At 42.5% G+C, this 20210-nt stretch overlaps 1 protein-coding gene across 1 annotated transcript in view; it reads right to left on the minus strand.

The window, feature by feature from the left end:
• col11a2 (collagen, type XI, alpha 2) overlaps window positions 1-18981 on the minus strand; it is a 34552-nt gene extending 15571 nt beyond the window's left edge. Inside the window, exons 1-27 of the mRNA XM_085790522.1 lie at window positions 18958-18981; window positions 18502-18624; window positions 13443-14594; window positions 11152-11271; window positions 9770-9985; window positions 8487-8540; window positions 7882-7923; window positions 7687-7749; window positions 7518-7592; window positions 6894-6980; window positions 6345-6401; window positions 6181-6234; window positions 5196-5249; window positions 5035-5088; window positions 4302-4355; window positions 4114-4167; window positions 3950-3994; window positions 3271-3324; window positions 2406-2450; window positions 2245-2298; window positions 2037-2081; window positions 1083-1136; window positions 936-980; window positions 655-708; window positions 478-522; window positions 242-295; window positions 22-129 (exon numbers count right to left, since the gene is read on the minus strand). Coding sequence (XP_085646648.1) covers window positions 22-129; window positions 242-295; window positions 478-522; window positions 655-708; window positions 936-980; window positions 1083-1136; window positions 2037-2081; window positions 2245-2298; window positions 2406-2450; window positions 3271-3324; window positions 3950-3994; window positions 4114-4167; window positions 4302-4355; window positions 5035-5088; window positions 5196-5249; window positions 6181-6234; window positions 6345-6401; window positions 6894-6980; window positions 7518-7592; window positions 7687-7749; window positions 7882-7923; window positions 8487-8540; window positions 9770-9985; window positions 11152-11271; window positions 13443-14594; window positions 18502-18624; window positions 18958-18981 — 2886 coding nt within the window. The remainder of the gene's footprint in view (window positions 1-21; window positions 130-241; window positions 296-477; window positions 523-654; window positions 709-935; window positions 981-1082; window positions 1137-2036; window positions 2082-2244; window positions 2299-2405; window positions 2451-3270; window positions 3325-3949; window positions 3995-4113; window positions 4168-4301; window positions 4356-5034; window positions 5089-5195; window positions 5250-6180; window positions 6235-6344; window positions 6402-6893; window positions 6981-7517; window positions 7593-7686; window positions 7750-7881; window positions 7924-8486; window positions 8541-9769; window positions 9986-11151; window positions 11272-13442; window positions 14595-18501; window positions 18625-18957) is intronic.
• Between the last annotated feature and the right edge of the window lie 1229 nt (window positions 18982-20210).

The following is a 20210-nucleotide window of genomic DNA, read 5'->3' on the forward strand; positions in this document are numbered from 1 at the left end:
AACAGACAGAGTCTTCCTCACCTTCTCTCCGAGGAGTCCCAGTGGTCCGAGCTCACCAGGGGGTCCGACGCGACCCTTTGGCCCCTCGGGACCGTCCTCTCCTCTGGGTCCTGGTACTCCCAGCTCACCCTGCACAGGAAACATATCAGAATAAATCAGCACAGATATATGAAGACTGATAAACAGAAAGCACATCAAAAATATAAAATGACAATGGAAGAAGTTCATCAGTCCATCTTACCCTCTCTCCCTTCACTCCAAAATCTCCTTTGATTCCAGGGAAACCATCTTCTCCCTACAAACACAAAATATATGTTCATATTTTATACATTTAAGCAACAGAAAAAAACAGAAGTTATTATTTTGCACCAGCTTAAAATGTAAATATTACTGTAGTTCACCAAAGCAATCACCATTTATAATATATGATACATACACGTTAATAAATAGATGTTGAGAGATTATTTTGTCTCGTACCTTCTCTCCCTTGTGGCCCTTCAGACCGCGGATTCCTTGTCCTCCCTGTCATCAAATTAAATAATCACAACAAAGATGAGGATGTTGAAATGACGATCAGTTAACAAACATCATTCAGACTGTGTAAACTCGTGTCACATGACTGTGTCTGCTGATGAGAAGTTGATCTGTTCTGACCTTGATGCCACGAGGGCCCGGATAGCCGATAGATCCCTGAGGACCGCTGGGACCCTGAGAACAGACACAGGAAGAACCATGAGGTCACAAAACTATAAAATATATTCAGGTAAATATGGTGAGCATCACTTTTAACTGAACGACTGCATCTATGAAGACATATTTGAAGTAACAGCACCAAAATGTTACTGTCAAAGTGCATTTTAACTAATTTGAGTTGTATTTAACCAGTGAAGTGACTGTGAGCTGGAGTTCATCTGGATGTGGTGTTTGACTCTCACCTGGTTTCCCTTGGTGCCGGTCGGCCCCTCCTTCCCTGGGTGACCCTGAGGAGAGAGGACAGAGAGGTCAAAGGTCAGGTGTCGGTGGATTCAACTTCAACTTGAGTTCAGTTATAATGATAAAGAGGAAAGAGCAGAGGAACGTACAGGAGGACCGTCAGCGCCAGGCATCCCTGGCAGACCTGGTTTTCCTGTTGGACCCTGAAGGAGAAAAGAAAACAAGAGGTGAGTGAAATAAATCAACTTTTGTATTAATTTATTCATGTTATTTTTCATATTGATCCAGTTTATGTTCATAGAGCGATGTCATAACTCTGACAGCATCATCCTGCTGTCCCAGATCAGGATGCAGAGCTCTGAGTCGACTCCCGTCCAGCAGGTGGAGCTGTGTTGCTATGGAAACCTCTGAAATGGTTGAGTTACCAGGACTCATATGACTGAACTATAAGAGACACTCAGCTCTGATTCTCCCTCACCAAGATAAACCAGGAAGTATCTGCACATCCTGACCTGAGATCAGTTATATATGACCAACAGTTTCATGTCTTCAGCTCTTTATGTGACCGAGAGAGGAGGAAGAATCTCACCGTCATCTCAGTCTTTTCTTCTCCTATCAGTCTTATCATTAGACTGAGGGTTAGTTACTCAGATACAGATGTGACAGTTCACATGCTGCTATTTATTTTATTTTATTTTTCGTTCCATTACTCACTTGATACTTGTGTTATGTTATTATTACTGATTCGATGACTAGTAACATAATTTACTATTGTATTAATCAGTATATGTTTGTTTTTTGTGTGTATGTGTATATATGATTAAAAAATAAATAAAAAAAGGAAAAAAAGAGAGTTCACATGTTGCAGTTTTTACTCCGTCTACGCTGCTGGATGCAGCTTCATATGTAACAGACAGATACATGAGTTATTACTCATCTTGTGTAACTGTGCTTCTTGCTCCAAATGTCAAACTGTTGCTTTAAATCAACTTCATCCTGGTGGTTTTATTGTGTAATTGTTGCTTGAAAAATAGTTTCCCCTGATCGAGTGTGATGCAATGAAGACAGAATAACTAGTGTATATATATATTTTGGTGTCTTACTTTCTCTCCATGGGGTCCGATAGCTCCCTGAGGTCCTGGCATTCCCTGTAAACATGAAACAAATGAATAAATAAAACATCAAACATGAGCTCAACAAATGTAAAGAATGCACACAGTCAATAATAACACAGCCTCATGCACGGCTTTGTATCTCAGAAACACAGTGTGATGTGATAAAGTCCTGCAGCTGATCCTGGTCCTGTCTCACCTGAGTTCCTGACGTTCCCTGCTGACCTGGAGGTCCTGGTTCTCCTTGGGGTCCCTGACAGACACAGAGAAGAAGGAGAAGAAGATGGAGTGATGAGGACGGAGGTTTTACATCATAATGAACTCATAATGACACGATGTTTAACTGATAGTGAGACTGACCAGGTTTCCTTTGGGACCGTGGGGACCGTCGTTCCCTCTCACACCCTGAGACGAAGAAGAGAAGGAGAAATCAACAGCTGCAGATATCAGATATTAATACTGATACTGTATACACTGTCAGTGTGTTGGTGAAGGTCACTGACAGTAGTTCTGTAGATGTTGGTGATGATGTGGGTGTGAAGATGTGGAGACGTCCTGTCTGTTTCATGTTTTACAGCTGAAGAGGAAACAATGTGAACCTGATAAACGGCTCCAAATGACTGGATTCAGTCGTGTCTTGTTGAGTTTGAAGTTTGAAAATAAAAATGTCGCCCTTTTTATCTCTGTGTGTGAGGGTAAATACAATAATCACTATAGTGAATCACTGACTGACCTCTGAGTGGTCGAGCTTCACCTGACAGATCGACTTTAAATGCCAGATTTTGATGGAGAACTCACAGAATAAAAATGCAGAAGACAATATTTTCAGTTCTTCTGCAGAGAGAAATGTCGACTCTGAGTCTGAGTGAATCTGTTGTGGAAGCAGAAGTTCCTCCATGTTGGACAATCAGCTCCAGAACACATGAATATAAATATAATGTTAGATCGGTTGTGTGTCTGAACCCTGAGTGACTCTGGGCGTCTCGGTGTCGTGTCCAGGAGTTTGTGGGAACGAGACATTTTCATTTTTAGGGTTAGACTGGAGATCCCCGGGTCAGTGTGTGTTGCTGTTTCAGGAGCTGCTGTGTGTGTGTGTGTGTATATATATATATATGTGTGAGTGTGTGAGTGTGTGTGTGTGTGTGTGTGTGTGCGCAGTGGTCAGAGAGGGAGAGACTGAGCTGTAAATACAACAGCAGCACAATGCAGCTTTGTTTCTACTCACGGGAGGTCCAGGGATCCCAGCAGGACCTTTGGGTCCGAGCAAACCACGAGGTCCCTGCAGACACACACACGCAGGGACACAAGGACACATTAGTGAGGGACATACACACACACACACACGCAGACACACACAAGTGAAGGTCAGACTTCAGCCACACACACTGGATCCAAAACAAATCATAATAATAAAGATCATGAACACTGCAAAAACTCATAATCTTTCCAAAGATGTTTGTCTTATTTCTTGTCAAAATGTCTCATTTCTAGTCAAAACTAATCTCTTTTCACTTAAAATAAGACTCATCACCTAAATGAACTTGTTTTTAGATCATTGTCATTTGTTTCAAATTATTTTCACTTGAAATAAGTAGAAAAATCTGCCAGTGAAAGTAAGTTTTTTGTGTTTGTAATAAGAAAGAAAAACTTGCTCCACTATCAGATTTTTCTACTTATTTCAAGTGAAAATCAGCTTGAAAGAAGTAAAAAGTGTCTAAAAACAAGCTGCTTTTTATGATGAGTCTAATTTTAAGTAGAATGAGATTTGTTTTGACTAGAAATGAGACAAATATTCTTGGTATTTTGAGTTTTTGCAGTGAACAGGGGGGTCAAAGGTCAACGAGAGCTAGCGCAGCGACATTAGCATCATGTAAAATCATCTGGGTTGCTATGGAAACACTCACTGGTTCACCTGGGAGACCCCGGGGTCCAACGTCTCCGTCGTCTCCCTGGAAACAGAGACAGAGAGAGAGAGAGAGAGAGAGAGACAACACGTCAGAGATGAAAGAGTTTAATCACAGACGGTCGTGGTCGTGGATCGTCACGGCAACGAGTCGTGTCTTCGTACCCGCTCTCCGTCCTCTCCCTGAGATCCCACGGGTCCCAACGGTCCCGTGTCGCCCTGAGGAGACGAGAGAGAAGAGGAGGAGTCAGAGATCAGCTCTCCTCATGAAGAGATATCGATAAAGTTAATAAAGTTTGTTGTTTGAATGTGGCGTTGTGTTGTGTTGTGTTTGTGTTTTGTCGTTGACTCACTCTGTGTCCTTTGTCTCCAGGTAAACCAGGAAGGCCATCGAACCCACGATCACCCTGAGGGACACACACACACACACACACACACACACACACACACACAGACACACACACACACACACACATTCATACAGAAAGCGTAAACTCAAAGTGCTTCAAAAATGAAAACAAAGATTCATTGTGTATAACATAACATAGCATATAGGATAAGAAAATATTTAGGACATTATTAAAACACACAAGAATGTATTATTATCATCATTATAATAATAATAATTCTTAAAGCAAACAAGACAGAAATAAAACACAGGCTTTAAACATAACTAAAAGCTTGTGAAATAAGATATATTTATTTATTTATTTTACCTTTATTTTACCAGGCAGATTGCTTGAGATAAAAAAATCTCTTTTACAAGCAAGGCCTGGCCAAGAAAGCAGCAACAAGATATACACACAAAGAAGAATATGTTTTTAGTTTGCTGTTAAAAGAGGACACTGTTGTAGTAGACCGTGGTTCATTAAAGATACAGTTACAATACAGATGCATCATCGACAGTGTGACTCTACGTCTGATTTACAGAGACAGAAAGTGTTGCAGCAGCAGGACCAGGAACAATTAACATGTTTTTCACACCTGCAAACATCTAAAAACTCAGAGGGAATATAAATATACTGTATGTTTTAATTCAAGGTGACATGTTTCATGCTGTAAATTCCAGTTGCAGACAGAAGTTACCTTAGATCCAGACTCTCCAGGCATTCCCCTGGCTCCGTCAGCTCCAGCTCGGCCCTGTCAGGACACCAGATGATGTTCAGAACAGTCTCTGCATACTTGTTTTGTTATTGACAGGACATGTTTGTGCAGATATCATATTTATGGATGTTTTTTATACTCACTCTTCTTCCTGATTTGCCTGGAGGTCCCATCAAACCGTGAGGTCCCCGGGGCCCCTGACAAACAACAACACATCTCTCATAAGACACTTTTTTATTTTAGGATCTCCATTAGCACACAGAATCGGCTATTCTTCCTGGGGTCCGACATACACGCAACATACACATACTGTAAACATCCACACTTACACATTAGAAACATACATTTATACATGACAACACAAGAACATACAACAACAACTCCCTAACAAAACTGCCATCATTTGACAGACGTCACCATTTCTCTACACTCAGATTCATTCTATACTTCAATACCTTAAATAATGTAGTATAATATAATAATAAATAAAAATAAGTCACATTAATAAAGATTAACTGTCTGAAGTGACTGCAACCATGCACTTTGACTCCCCGTACACATATCCACTCCAAAGAAGGGTACATACAACTACAACTCCATTCAAACTGAAACCACTCCTCTAGATATGTTAAATCATAATTCATTAAATTCTGAGAGAATCAGTTTTAACAACGTTTTAAACCGATCCTTGTTACTTTCATGAGCAATATAGATAATCAATAATTCATAGATTGAAAAATGTCTTTTTCATGATTTCAATCTATGAATTTTTTGTACCTTATTTCCATTGTCTCTATTTGTTAATGATGACTTTGTTCTCTCTCTCCTCATTTTTGCTCCTTTTGCTCATATAACGTTGATTATGTATGCACTTTATCTCCTTTTTCTCTATGTTTATTTGTTAGCCATAGAAATGTGTTTTGTTGTAATTATATACACATATAAATGTGTGCTAAATAAATAAACCTAAGCCTAGGTATGCAGTAGATCTGAGTGGAGTTCACAGTGAGCTCAGTAGTAACATAAACAACACTAAGAGGTAAAAGAGAGAATTAATCATTTGATTTGACATAAAAAATGATTTAAATGGTGTGATATGGTTGTGGGGTCAGAGGTCAGAGTTAGTACCTGAGGACCGGGGTCTCCGCTCTCTCCCTTCAGACCGTTACTTCCAGGATTCCCCTGAAACAAACACACATCATCATCAACTCTGTTCAACCTTTAATGACGAGAAAGAGAAATGAAACCTTTCAGAACTGATAAGAGACTTATGATGAAACTAGTGAACTCACCAGGGGTCCGGGGCGTCCGGTGAATCCCATGGGTCCGGGTGGTCCCTTCAGAGCCATCTGGAGACAACAACACCTCAGCATCAGAGATCACAGAGACTTATTCACACTGATTCATTATCTCATTATCTCATTATCTTATTATCTCATTCATTATCTTCATTATAATTCAAGCTCCTGAATTCAAGCTACATGGTCCCACTAGCTAAGGGAGCCTTTAAAAACTCTTTGATCCCCAACGCCACTCGCCTCCTCAACTCAACATAGTGATGCACTAACACTGAACTGCTCTTAACTGGCTCTTCTTCCTTTTTTCTAACTATATGTTTTAACTGTGTTTTTAACGGCATTATAACTGCTGTATGTTTTTAATGAAATTTTTGTATCTTTACGGTGAGCTGAAGGTAAATTTCCACCATGGTGGAGAATAAAGATTTATTGTATTGTATTGTATTGTATTGTATTGTATTGTATCTGGGACGGGCTCTACACTCTTCTCTCTATTGTAAATGATGAGCACAGTGGAAATGATGAATAAACACGGGGACTAACCCTGGCCTGAGACAAGATGGCTGCAGCCTGAGCTTCCTGTGCAGAAACAGCAGGACCTTTATCTCCTCCGCTCTGACCGAACCGGAACTGCAGGAGGGAAAAAAAACAAAATTTATCAACAAAACAAACAACAAACTAGTTCTCGCACTGCAAAAAATCTAATATCCTACCAAGAATATTTGTCTTATTTTTAGTCAAAATGTCATTTCTACTTTTTCTACTTTTCGTTCATCACATTAAAAGCAGCTTGTTTTTAGACACTTTTTACTTCTTTCAAGCTGATTTTCACTTAAAATAATCTGATAGTGGAACAAGTTTTTCTTTCTTATTACAAGCACAAAAAACTTTCTTTCACTGGCAGATTTTTCTACTTATTTCAAGTGAAAATGTGTTTGAAACAAGTGAAAATGATCTAAAAACAAGTTAATTTTTAGGTGATGAGTCTTATTTTAAGTGGAAAGAGATTAGTTTTGACTAGAAATGAGACATTTTGACAAGAAATAAGACAAATATTCTTGGAAAGATTTAGAGTTTTTGCAGTGCGAACTAATAAAAAAGACAAACAAATCAAACAGTGTGATGTGAGGTGAACTGAGGGTCAGAGGTGGAAGGCAGTCGACTCACCGGCAGCATGACGGAGGTTCCAGGAGGTCCGGGAACGCCGTCAGCTCCAGGAAGACCGGCTCGACCAGGAGGACCCTGCAGGACGGAGACACGGGGAGAGGTGAGCTGATAGGATCGATTCCATGGGGAAATAAACTCACAACAAACCAGTAACACAAAAAACACTCACCCTCTCACCAGGATCACCAACAGAGCCAGGAGGTCCAGACGATCCAGAGGGACCGGTGGGACCCTGAGGAGGAGGAGGAGAGGGTTGAGGCCGAGACAGCTGGACGGTGATGTTGCAAACTCCAGAAATAATGTTAATTCATAGTTCACACTTCACAGAAATGAGGATTGTAATATAAAAGCATCATGTACTTACAGCAGGTCCCTCAGGTCCTGGAGGTCCTTCAATCAGCATACCCTGCAGGAAATAAATATAGCTACAATTAGAGATAAAAATACAACACAGGAGGAAAAAACTCAACTCAACAAAGGAACATAAAAGTCGTTGCTGCATGAATCAGACTCTGACTCTCTGAGATAAGGTTTGCTTGTTTGTAATTTCACTTTCCCCCAACTATAAACTTAGTTAAGACCACTTTTCTGAGTATTTTGGGAAATAAATATGCACTAAATAAAGTTTAGTTTAAATAAGGTCCTATGAAAATAGAAATGTTCAGCATCTTCGCAGGTCGAGAAGACAAGTTGTTCGCCTGTGTGAGGAGTTTCCTGTTTTTATTTAACCTTTATTTAACCAGGCGAGCAAATTAAGAACAAAATTCTTATTTTCAAGTGCAGCCTGAAGGGGGAGGGGGAGGGGAGTGCTAAAAGTGAAAACAAGGTTATATAAATAAATACAGGAAAAAATCAATATCATACAATACAATACAATACAATAAAACAGTTAATCAATGTTTAAATATAGTAAATATAGTAAATCTGTTTTTTTAAAGGTGCAGCTCAAACATTATTAAAGTAACTCACGGGCTCCAGCACGGCAGGTTCTCCCTTGTCTCCTTTCTGTCCTCTGACGGCGGCCTGAGGAAAACACACATGTAGCCAACAACACAGCACAGTCAGTACAGATGCTCCTACACACACACATTGAAAACGGCGGCTTTGGGACAGCAAGAAGATGCACACTCATAAACACACCAACAATAATATAATAACACATTATATTAACCACTACTACTCCAGTGTAGAAAACAGAAAGATCAAATAAAAACCTGTTTGACTTAAAGAGATAAACTTTAAGGTGACTGGACCGTTCTCCAGACTGATCTAGGAGCAGCTGCTCTACATGAAGCCACACGGAGATAAACAGCATCCAAAACAACAGATGCAGCAGTCGACTCTTTGAGATGCGTCTTTATCTCGTGTGCAACGTTCAAGTGACTCTCTGTGTTTATCAGGGTCCTCCTCGCTGGCAGCAGCTGTTCCTCCTGTGGCGTTCACTGCACCGGACAGAATAAAACCACTTTCAACTGTTTCCATGTGAGGGCTCAGTCTTGGTTCTTTAAAGGGATAGTTCAACATTTTGGCAAATTGACCCATTGCCATAATCCCTATAGTCATAGCAGTAGGTTAGTTTGTAGGCTCATGGGATTTCTTGGTTTCCCTCATCAAACTCATCAAATACACAATCCAACAACTCCACAATGCTCTGGTGGACAAGTTGTGAGCTGCACATTCACCACGCTATGAGATAATAACACAACGTTACCACACAGAGTTGTTTTAGAGGGAAATACAGAGACTGTTGATGAAAAACTGTCCCTGAAGGCAACGTGCATCAGCGGTTTTGCATGAATTTCCCTCTAAAACAACTCTGTGGTAACGTTGTGTTATTATCTCATAGCGTGGTGAATGTGCAGCTCACAACTTGTCCACCAGAGCGTTGTGGAGTTGTTGGATTGTGTATTTGATGAGTTTGATGATGAGGGAAACCAAGAAATCCCATAATGAGCCTCCGTAGCGTAGCTCTGAGCAGCTCACGGCTCTGCTCCGCCGTTCTAAAAACAGCTTGCACCGACAATTAAAGGTAACAAACCTACTGCTATAGGGACGACTATAGAGATTATGGCAATTATGGCAAACTATCCCTTTAAATGTATTCAGATACAGGTTTCTCTGAGGCTGACTGAGAAGCCTCTGAACACAACCACACAACGACTGAGATTCACAGTCGCAGGTTGAAATTGGTTTTGTTTTGCTCTTTTTGTTTGGTTTTTTTTTTTGCCTCTGAAGCAAAAAAAAGGACTTACGCCTCCCTGGTCTGTCACGGCGGACAGGGCGGGGCCCATGTGGGCGTCGGCCTCCCCAGTCTCCGGCATGGGCTCGTTGTAGTCTCTGTAGGAATAGTCGTATTCCTTCATGCCCACGTCCCCGGTCACATACTCCTCAGTGAAGAGCTCCTCTCCGGCTGCAGCCGCCTTGGAGGCTTCTACCTCCTCTCCCACCAGAGTCGTCTCCACCTGGGGCTGCACCGGCCGGGGGGGGGCAGGGCCACACGGGGGGGGGGCAGAGGGAAGGGAAAAGAAGGAAGGAAGGAAGAGAAAAAGATGCAAGAGGAAGAAGAGGTTCGTATGAAGGGAAAGGTCGTCGTAGGAACAGAAGGAGGAGGAGGAGTGGAGGAGGAGAGGGGCGATGTAGAAAGAAGTGAGTCTTACCTCTTGTACATTAACAGTGACAATGGGACAGAAAACAAACACACAGCTGACAGACTCTATCAGTCCTAGTGGTTTAAATCTCCTGTTAATGGTCTATGAAGCTCTATAAATAATAATCACATGTGTTTCCATCAAAGCTCTTCATCACCAGCTTGAGACGCTTTGAGAAAACAGCTGCTGCTACGCAAAGCAAAGTCTATGTTATACAGCTGCAGACTACTGTACTTACCATGGAGTTTACATAGGAATCCAGTGGAATTACACTGTACAGCTGAATATAAAACACTAACCCAACAAACTGTAATAATGACATGATAATACTTGTTCCTACAGTGTACAGAACTGTCCAGCAAAAACATTCAACTGAAAAACCAAAAACCAAGTCGTCAACGTGGGCTGATACAGATCAAATGTTCATGATGACAACATGGATCATCTACTGTGTTTCCTCTCAAACAAGAATGCATTATATTCATCTCCCCGTTGTTGTTTCTGTGGTTAAAGGTGCACATCAAACATTCCTGCGTGAATCCCCTTTTTCTCAAGATACTTTTGCTCTGATGACGAGACGTGGGCCTGACTGACGAGTCCTGTGATGAGAGCAAACCCAGGGGATCTTGTTGTTAGGGGAAAGGGGGAGTCACATAAAACTGTTTGATGGTGGGAGCAGATGAATGTGGTGCGTTCTCCTTTGAAGGAGGTTTTTCTCTTATGTCTTGTGTCGCGTGGCGTCGGCGCAGATAAAACAGTGATGTGATGTGTTGGTTAGAGAAGAGACACAGAGCTACAGCTACGAGGTTAAACTACAGACTGGGCTCACCACCACAGTGCTGCACCGTCCTCTTTCCTCTTTCTGTCAACTTTATACCATATTAAATAGACTAATAATGACCATGCATGTTCTCTACAGGGTCTATCTGCCCCGGCCGTGAGCCGTGAGCTGTGAGCTGATCAGTGTGTCGTTTTCTTTTCTTTACCTGCTCAGGAACCACTTCATGTCCATTCACCTCACCCTCGGGCAGTGGCACCGTCTCCTCATAGTAATAATCAGTCTCTGTAGCGGTGTGGCCGGCCTCGGCATATTCAGTGTCTACATCCTGATTGGTCAAGTTGACAGGAATTGGGGGAGCAGGGAGGAAGTAAGCAGATTTGATTGGAAGAGCGTGGTTAGTTCAAAGTCTGCTTGTGTGAGGTAACGATGAGGTAAAAGGAGAAAATGGAACACATCGTAAAACTGCGGTTGCCAGAGACAAAGAAACGTTTAGTGGCAACTCACATTTTTAAAGTTGTAAAGATCCATTTTTTTTTAGAAAAGAAATTTCAGGAAGTCTTAGAGTCTCAGCGACTATAAATCTCACCAGGTGTGAGATTTAGGGAGTCGTTGAGACGACACTGCTGAGATTTCTTTTCGTTGCATTGTTGAACCATTATTGCTTCACAAAGCCAAGACTGATGAGAGGGTGAACCTGCACTCAGAGCAGCTATCCATCCGTTACCATGGAAACATCAGGACCTGATGCTTCGGGATGTCTAGTTTCACCCAAGACCAGAAAACAGAGAAACAAACAACCCAAATCAACAGCCTCACAGAAAATAAATCTGTTCCTTCACATGCTAGGACTGTTTCAGACCCCGCCCACCTTGAAAATTGGCAACTTCACTGTCGATTGCACAATAAACACAAGCAGCGCTAATGAAAGCAAACTTAACATTTGCTTTTTTAGATTCTGTGAGGCTGATTCACTTCATATTTGAAAAAATAAAATATGACCAGAGACAGAGAGAAAACACAGGTACTTCAACAAAATGACAGAAAACCAGAGTGAGAGAGTGACGGGGGAGGTTGGTTGTGTTGTGTTGTTGTGTGTAGAGTGTGAGAGTATTTGTGTTTTCTCAGGTTTAGTTTCTGTGCCATAGCAACCCCATGCTCATTCATTCACCGGACCGGTTTCGCCGAATAAAAAAAGACAAAAAAAGACGGAAGAGACGGAGCGATGGAGTGTGTTCAGGCTCTGAGATCCAGTGTTGAGGAGGGAATATGAAAGAACAATGAAACTGTAGAATGAGCCATGCTTCAGTGTGCACCGCTGTATCATATCATATGGAGCAGGTGGGCTGATGGTGAAGATCATATGATATACAGACAGAGGAGAAGGCGCCCAGCTCGCTATGAACCGCTCCATCCTGAAGACCAGACTGTCCACCATGGAGGATTTACAGCAAAATCATCACTGCCGGCCATTTACTCAGAGATCAAACTACTCCCCGAAGTGAAAAAAAACAAAACAAGTATTGAAGTGATACGCCAACATTTTTTTTCGTGTCTTGCCTCACTTCCTAGTCCATGACAAGTAGATAGACACCATCCTTTTGACTGTGCGTGCAGTAACAAGGGAGATAGAGCCGTATCACCGTAATTAGCTTAGCTCAAACGCTGGAAGACACCCGTTGCCCTTTACATACAGGAAACCATGAGGATAGAATTTGTGCTTTTACTTTGAAACAGGAAGCTAACCTACCCTCGATGTAGCTAGCTTGAACCAAAATAAAGCGTCTTTGCTTGAACCCTCCGTTTTGACCGATCTCGTCCCGTTAGCGGCATTTGACCGCTCAAGATGCCTTACCGGAGAGTTTTGTCAGCTCTGAGACGAAGATCGGCCCGCTGGTTTCCCTTTAGAGTTGCTGAAGAGTTTCTCTGATGACTTTAGGTGGAGGCAGGCTAACACTACCCATACACTTCCAGTGTTTGAGCTAAGCTAATTAGCGACTTTAGGTGGAGGCAGGCTAACACTACCTATACACTTCCAGTGTTTGAGCTAAGCTAATTAGCGACTTTAGGTAGGAGGAAGGCTAACACTACCTATACACTTCCAGTGTTTGAGCTAAGCTAATTAGCGACTTTAGGTAGGAGGCAGGCTAACACTACCTATACACTTCCAGTGTTTGAGCTAAGCTAATTAGCGACTTTAGGTGGAGGCAGGCTAACACTACCTATACACTTCCAGTGTTTGAGCTAAGCTAATTACGGCGATACGGCTCTATCTCCCTTGTTACTGCACGCACAGTCAAAAGGATGGTGTCTATCTGCTGGTCATGGACTCGGGAGTGAGGCAAGACACGTAAAAAAAAAATGTTGGTGTATCCCTTTAAGTTTCACAGTGATTTAGCTGCAGACCCTGGATGGCGGACAGAGCTGCTCCCAGATGGGAAAGACGGGACATATCCGACTCTGGACGCTCCGACCCAAACATGAGCGCTCCTGTTGTACCTGTTGGTAACCGTTGGTGATTTTCTTGGCCGGGACGACGGTTCCACTCAGCACCGACTTGCCGAAGGGCGGGAAGGCTTTGTGCTGGGATTTGACGTTGGCGTCCAGCACCAGCTTGGACTTGGTGGGTCTGGGCGGAGTGGGCCGGGCAGCGGCGGGCGTGGGCGTGGCCTTCTTCACCATGGAAACCTTCTCCACAACGCTCTTCGCTGCTTTGCTAACGGACGTTTTGACCAGAGGGACTTTGGTGACCACGGTTTTAACTTTGGTGACCTCGGTGACCTTCAGTTGGCTTTTTGCTGCAGGAGCTTTGGTGGCCGCCGCCTTCACCGCCGCCTTCGTAGGTTCAGGCTTGGAGGACTTTGTGGGTTTGGGCGTTTTGGTGGCTTCTACTTTAGCAGCTGATTTGGCTGCACTGACCACAGTCTTCTCTACTTTAACAACCTTCTCAGTCTTGGTTTTTGTAGTGGTTTCAACTTTTGCCTGAGTAGCGGCACCGTTGCTAACGACTTTCTTCTCTACCACAGTGGTAACTTTGCCGTTAGCCTTAGCCTCACCGTTGACTTTGTTCTCAGCCTTGCCGTTAGTTTTGACTTTGACCTCCTTCACTTCAACGGTCACTTTGCCGTTTCCGTTGACTTTCTTCTCAGCTGCAGCTTTGCCGTTGGCCTTGGACACAACAGTGGCCTTTCCGTTTCCGTTGGCTTTCTTCTCTGCAGAGGATTTTCCGTTTCCGTTGCCATTGACTTTCTTCTCGACTACAACCTTTCCGTTGCCGTTGACCTTGGCCTGAGCCGTGGGCTTAGCTTCAGCTGCAGCTTTACCATTGCCATTGGCTTTAGTTACAGCTGCTTTCCCGTTGCCATTAGCTTTAGCTGCACCGTTGGCTTTCTTCTCAGCGGCTGCTTTGCCATTGCTAACTGTTAGCTTAGCCTTAGCTGCTGCTGTAGGTTTGATCTTAGACAGGAGGATCTCGACGGCAGTGGGCTTAGCTTTGAGGGCCTTGGCTGTGGAGGACTTGGAGGCCTTGGTGGGCATAGGCGGCTTCACTACCAGTTTGTACGCTGCAGACTTGGCCAGCTTAGCCGGAGTGGGTTTGGCTTTGACCGGGGTGGTTTTAGTCGGGGCTGCTTTTCCATTGAGCGCCTTCTTCTAATATCCGTGATTATTGTTTGGTTGAGATGTTGTTTAGTATGTAAGAAGTGCATATTGACGAAGGCACAGAGAGAGAGTGGAGGAAGACAAAGATGTATGGAGGGGTTGGGATGGGGGTGAAAAGCACAAACAAGGGATGGACAGAAGGAGAGAGAAAGACAAGAGTGGATGTTTTGAGAAACAATGACATAAAGATGGCTAAGGCTTGGATGATTTACTGAGACTGTACAGGCATTACTGGATACAGCAGAGGATCAATACAAGCTTTACAATGGGAAATTAAAACACAACCGTAAAAACTACCAGTAAAAACCAAATTGACATCAGACATTTGAGAATTTTAATTCTTTTTTTGTTGCTGATTTCTCCAGTAATGCCATTCCCAATATTAAAATGACAAAGCAGCATCTTGGTGCTAACAGGAACTGGAGCCTGTGGTTTGGCAGAGGCACTGAGGGTGTGACTGGTCAGGTAAAGCTGGTGCTAAACTCACACACACTGCACAGACACACAAACACACACACACATAAAACATACACATACACTGATGCACTCAGTTTGTAATGCACGGAAGCGGAGCAGTCGAACTACAGACAGACAGACAGAGGTGGTTGCTGCAGGTGAGCCATGCTAACGATGAGATGCCAGGTTTGCATGCAAAGGCAGGTTAGTCACATAAAACCACTAAATGCATAAATCAATTATTACTACTCGTGCTGCTACAGTGAAAACACATGCAAACTAAAACTGTAAACAAACTGTACAATAAAAATCACCCAGATAATATAGAACGAGGGGGAAACAGGCCGTCACCGCGGATACAAACTCCTCAAATATGCAAAACACAACAGAGACAGACTTAAAGGAGACAGGCTGTGGCATTCATTGAAGTCATGTATGCCATACGAAGGTCAGGTGTAAAACCATGATGCATTTCCCAACACAACAACATGTGCACTGAGATGTCGACTGGAAAACGACGCAGACAAACAGTCGGTGCATGCGGTGACATCCTCCAAGACAATCACAGTAGGAAACCATGCAAGTAACAAGGCAACACAGACACAGACACAACACAACACAACACATGCCGCGGGTCAAACTGCTGCAAATCTGTCTGGAGGTTTCCTGACAAACTGAACGGGCAGAGTTTTCCATAAACAACCACACAACAACCAGTGCTAGAAAAGACAAACAATCACAGGAAAACATTTTACTGATGCAGATCTGTGATTATCTTCTGAACACCTGCTGTGGGACAAACTCCGCCCATCCTGCACACAACGGATTCAGGAAAACACGACGTATTTACAGCGACTAATTTGACCAAGACGACATAAAGAGAAGGTTTCTCCTCACTCTCTTATTCGTTTCCTGTGCTCAGACCCACACAGTAAAACCAGAAATAGATAGAAACCATAGTTATATGATATTTGCTTTTAATTATGGACTAATTCCATGTTTGCAACACAGATTTATTCGTATTCTCGACACTCTAAACATCAACTTGCTCCTTCAATTCCCTAAAATGTTTTTTTTACTTTTGTGGAATGTGGAAAAGAAGAAAGTGTGCGTGTGTGTAACAACACAGCTGCACCTAAACCACCCTAGTGCCCCCACTCGGCCACCTCTGAACACACACACACATACATATATATATATATGACAACATGTAAATGACATGAGGACAAAATGAATCACAAGGAGCAGGAGTTTTTCCTGTGTGACGGAGGTGAAGGGATCAGGTGGATGTGGATTAAAGAGAAGGTGAGACATGATTAAAACAAGGGAGGTGTGGAGCCATGAGGGAGGAGAGAGGTATAGAAGTAACATTTTAATATTTTAGAAATGTAAATTTAGTTGATGCTCAAACGTATACAATGAATGATCCCTGTGTTACTGCTTTAATACCTCTCTCTCTCATTCTCCGTCCCTTCCACAAACCCAGCTGGTGTTTTCCCTCTCTCTTGCTCCCTCTTTACCTGCAGCTTGGGAACGCCTGTTGTTTCCTCATAATAATAGGGGTATTCATGGTCATCCTGCTCCTCATCAAAGTACTGAGAGCGGTGGAGGGATGGAAGGAGTGAGGGATGGGCAGAGAGGTGGTTTGGCAGCAGAAAGAGGGATGAATGGAGGGAGAGAGGGTGTCCAGGGGGTAAATAAAGGTGAAGAAGAAGGAGAAGAAGGGGCGAAGCAGCAAAAAGGGGGGTAAAAAATAAAATAACACATGGTGATAGACAGAATGCAAAGCTTTTATTTTTCTCATTCATCAGAGGTCGTCTGTGCTGCTGCTGCATGAAAAGTTCTGATATTTAAAACGTCACAGACGCACAGTCGACCTCGACCAATGAGAAAACAGCAAAATAACAAAACAAAGCAAAGGGAACTGAAGCGGATGAATAAAACCAGAGAGGTTTGTATTCATTCAGAAAGCGGTCATCTCAACACGACAGAGCGTCTGACTAACAACACAGATCTTGTACTTTGGATGAATGAATGAATGCGGATGAGAATCACTTGTAGCTGATTCTAGATCAGCTTCCTAATCTAAACAGAATGAAGGAGATCTTGCAAAACTTAATATGAGATATTATGTAACGTGCACATCCAGTCTCAGTGAGCAAAGAGGCTCCACCTTAAGCCATCGTCATGACAAATGCTTTTATTTCTCAATTTAACCAGAAAACCAATCAGAATTTAACTTCATTTTATTTTAACTTAACTAAAGAAACTCTCTGTCTTGGATCCGAGGGAAAGAACGAGGGAGAGTAAAACGTTGTATCATCCTCTTTCCCCTACCTTTCTGTGGTCCAGTGCAGCGGAGCGACAACTAATCCACTGACGTCATGTTTCTCCACAGCAACGTGTGTGAATGATGGAAATGTGCCGCACAGGTAGTTAGTTAGTTACCTCGTATCAGACACACAGACGGATATGAGGAGGAAAGTGGATGGATACAAACTGTTGCTGATGACGGGGGGGAGGGAGGGAGGGGGGACAGGAAGGGAGAGCAGCACTTTGATGACATCATCAGATGACACGTCGGTATCAAACTGAACCTGAGGACTTTTTTCCTTTTCACAATAAGAGGTTGTGCTTCAACAAAGAGGCTCATTCAACTCAGAGAATTAATATGAGACAAAAAACTAGCAATGGTAGCACATCTTCATTAGTTCATTATAGGACAAAATACTCACTTTTCACATGATTTATTCTGAAATGTGAGATGTGCTCCCATTGCAAGTTTTTTGCAAGCTTTTTGACTTTTTCTTTTTGTTTTCTGAGTGAGGTCTTTGTGTCATGAAGCTTTACGGACAGATTTAATGTCTTTATATCTGGAGTTGAGTGGACTTTGTAAACATGAACTTAAAGTAAACATGGGAGGGGAATTTGAAAACCTGCACAAACCTTTTGCATTAAATTAAAGGTGACAATAACTGACCCTGTTGACACATACAGTATATATAGAATATATACAATATACAATAGCCTACATATATGCGTCTTAAAATTGTGTCCTTCCTATTTTCACTTTCAGCCTTTTCCTAAATTATCAAGATTTTTCCTTCATATATTTCCTTCATTTCTTGATTTCCGTTTAGTTCAAGAAGGAAAAAACAGCACTGGCTAAAGAAACTAAACTCTTGTGCCACAGAAAAGGAAACTAAAGTTCACTGGTTCAGTTTGGGTTTGGTTTGTTGGAGCTTTAGATGAGTCTAACGTGGTGCGATCGGCCTGACGGTGTCGGCTCTGTATCTGATGTGGGTTCATGTGAAACCTTATTGGATGAATAAAAGCTGTTTGTTGTCCGCTGCAGGAAGGTTTTGTTTCTGAGCGTGGAGGAGAAGACGTTGTGTTTTGTTTGTCTGTGTATGTGTAGCTGGTGTGGAGGTGTGTTACTCACGTATGTGTTGGGGTCCTGAGCCTGGGTCTTGGGCAGCGGGGAGTCACAGTCGGGGCTGTAGTGTTCACAGAAGTCGTAGGCAGCCTGAGGGTTGGAGGCGATGAGCAGCTGCTGGATGTCTCCCTGTGGTGACCACACACGTTAACACACAGTCTCAGTCAGCAAACACACACACACAACATGAGGCCCATCAACAACATATTCTTTTCACTAATGGATTGTGTTGTAATGTTAATTTTGTGAAGTAGCCCATAAGTTATTTCTTGAGCATAAAGAAAAATGGGCTGATGACATCTGGTTTGAACCGAAGCTCAGAACTGATTGCCAGTTGAATAATGTGTAATTGTCCCTATGTGACTTTGCCACTGGTCAGATCAAAGATAATAATCTTTATGTTCCTATCTGAGGGCTGGATTCTTCCTCTGGCAGTAGAAGTAGGTCGGTTTAACTCAGTACCTGAGGATGAAAGACTCTGCACATTATGTCATCTAAATGTAATTGAGGATGAACTGCATTTTGTGTTTCATTGTCCGTTATATGACGAAGTCAGAACAGGCAGTTTTTGTTTCAGAAAATGCAAAATGTGAAGCCGCACCGCGACACAAACGCGCTCCGTAACGAGTAATCTTTAGTTTATGACAGTGAAGACTACACAAACATACACATCGTAACATCGTTTTAATGTTATATAACGTTATCCACCGCTCCATGTTTTGATTTTTCTCCGGCTTCATTGTAAACAAATGCACATGGCTGAGAGGAGGGTTAGCAACACAGCAGAAAAGCAACCAGACTTGTATAGTTCCTCTTTAAAGGTGACAATAACTGACCCTATTGACACATATGAATAGAATATATAGAAAGGAAAATGTGAAAAATGTTGTGTCGCCATGTTCTGGGCTGATGATGATGAGGTAAAGTTGGAAGTCTTTACTAGAGCTACTTTCATAAAAAGTGCCTGGACACTAAGAAAAAGTGAATTATTGATGTGAATTCCAAGTGGATTTGTTTTTGCTTTGTCTCTGATGATTTTGTTTGTTGTCTAAATATGAAATGTGTCTTGTAAGCCCTTTTTTATTTTTATTTAACCTTTATTTAACCAGGAATGATCCCATTGAGATTCAGAATCTCTTCTGCAAGAGAATCCTGGCCAAGAGAGCAGCACAGTAAGTCCACATAAAATACACACTTGAAAAGCAGTAACAAAACAAAGATAAAAACAGTTCACATCATTACATCATAATCACCAGCTGTATTCGGTAAGAGGACATGTGCATTCAGTCGTCAAACAGTCCTTGATCCTACTGTAGCTTACAGGCTGGGTGTTTTAACTGGTGCATGACACTTAAAGCAGAAGTAAGCGATCCGGTGGTTTTGGCTAATGCTGCGTTCCAGGCAGGCTTTTGAAACCGTAAATTACAGCTTCAAGTCAGGACTTACGACTTTGTAGCGTTCCAGGCAACCCACTCGTGTTTCTCCGACCTGTTTTACCTGTGAAAGTCACTATAACGGCCACTCGTAACTTCTGACCCGTGAACTCGTACCAGATCGAACTGGTACCACTTCACAGGTCGGAAAAACACCAGTTACGAGTTGCCTTGAACGCACCATAACTTCTTGTCAGCAGATGGAGTTAGCAGCCCCCGCCCTCGTCATGGATCTATTGGTCCTCGTCCCTACGTCACCACATTCAGGTGCATCCCTTGGCT

Source organism: Trachurus japonicus, chromosome 11 (genome assembly GCF_045865225.1).
Source record: "Trachurus japonicus isolate A0001 chromosome 11, Traja_1.0".
In the NCBI taxonomy this organism is placed as follows: domain Eukaryota; kingdom Metazoa; phylum Chordata; class Actinopteri; order Carangiformes; family Carangidae; genus Trachurus; species Trachurus japonicus.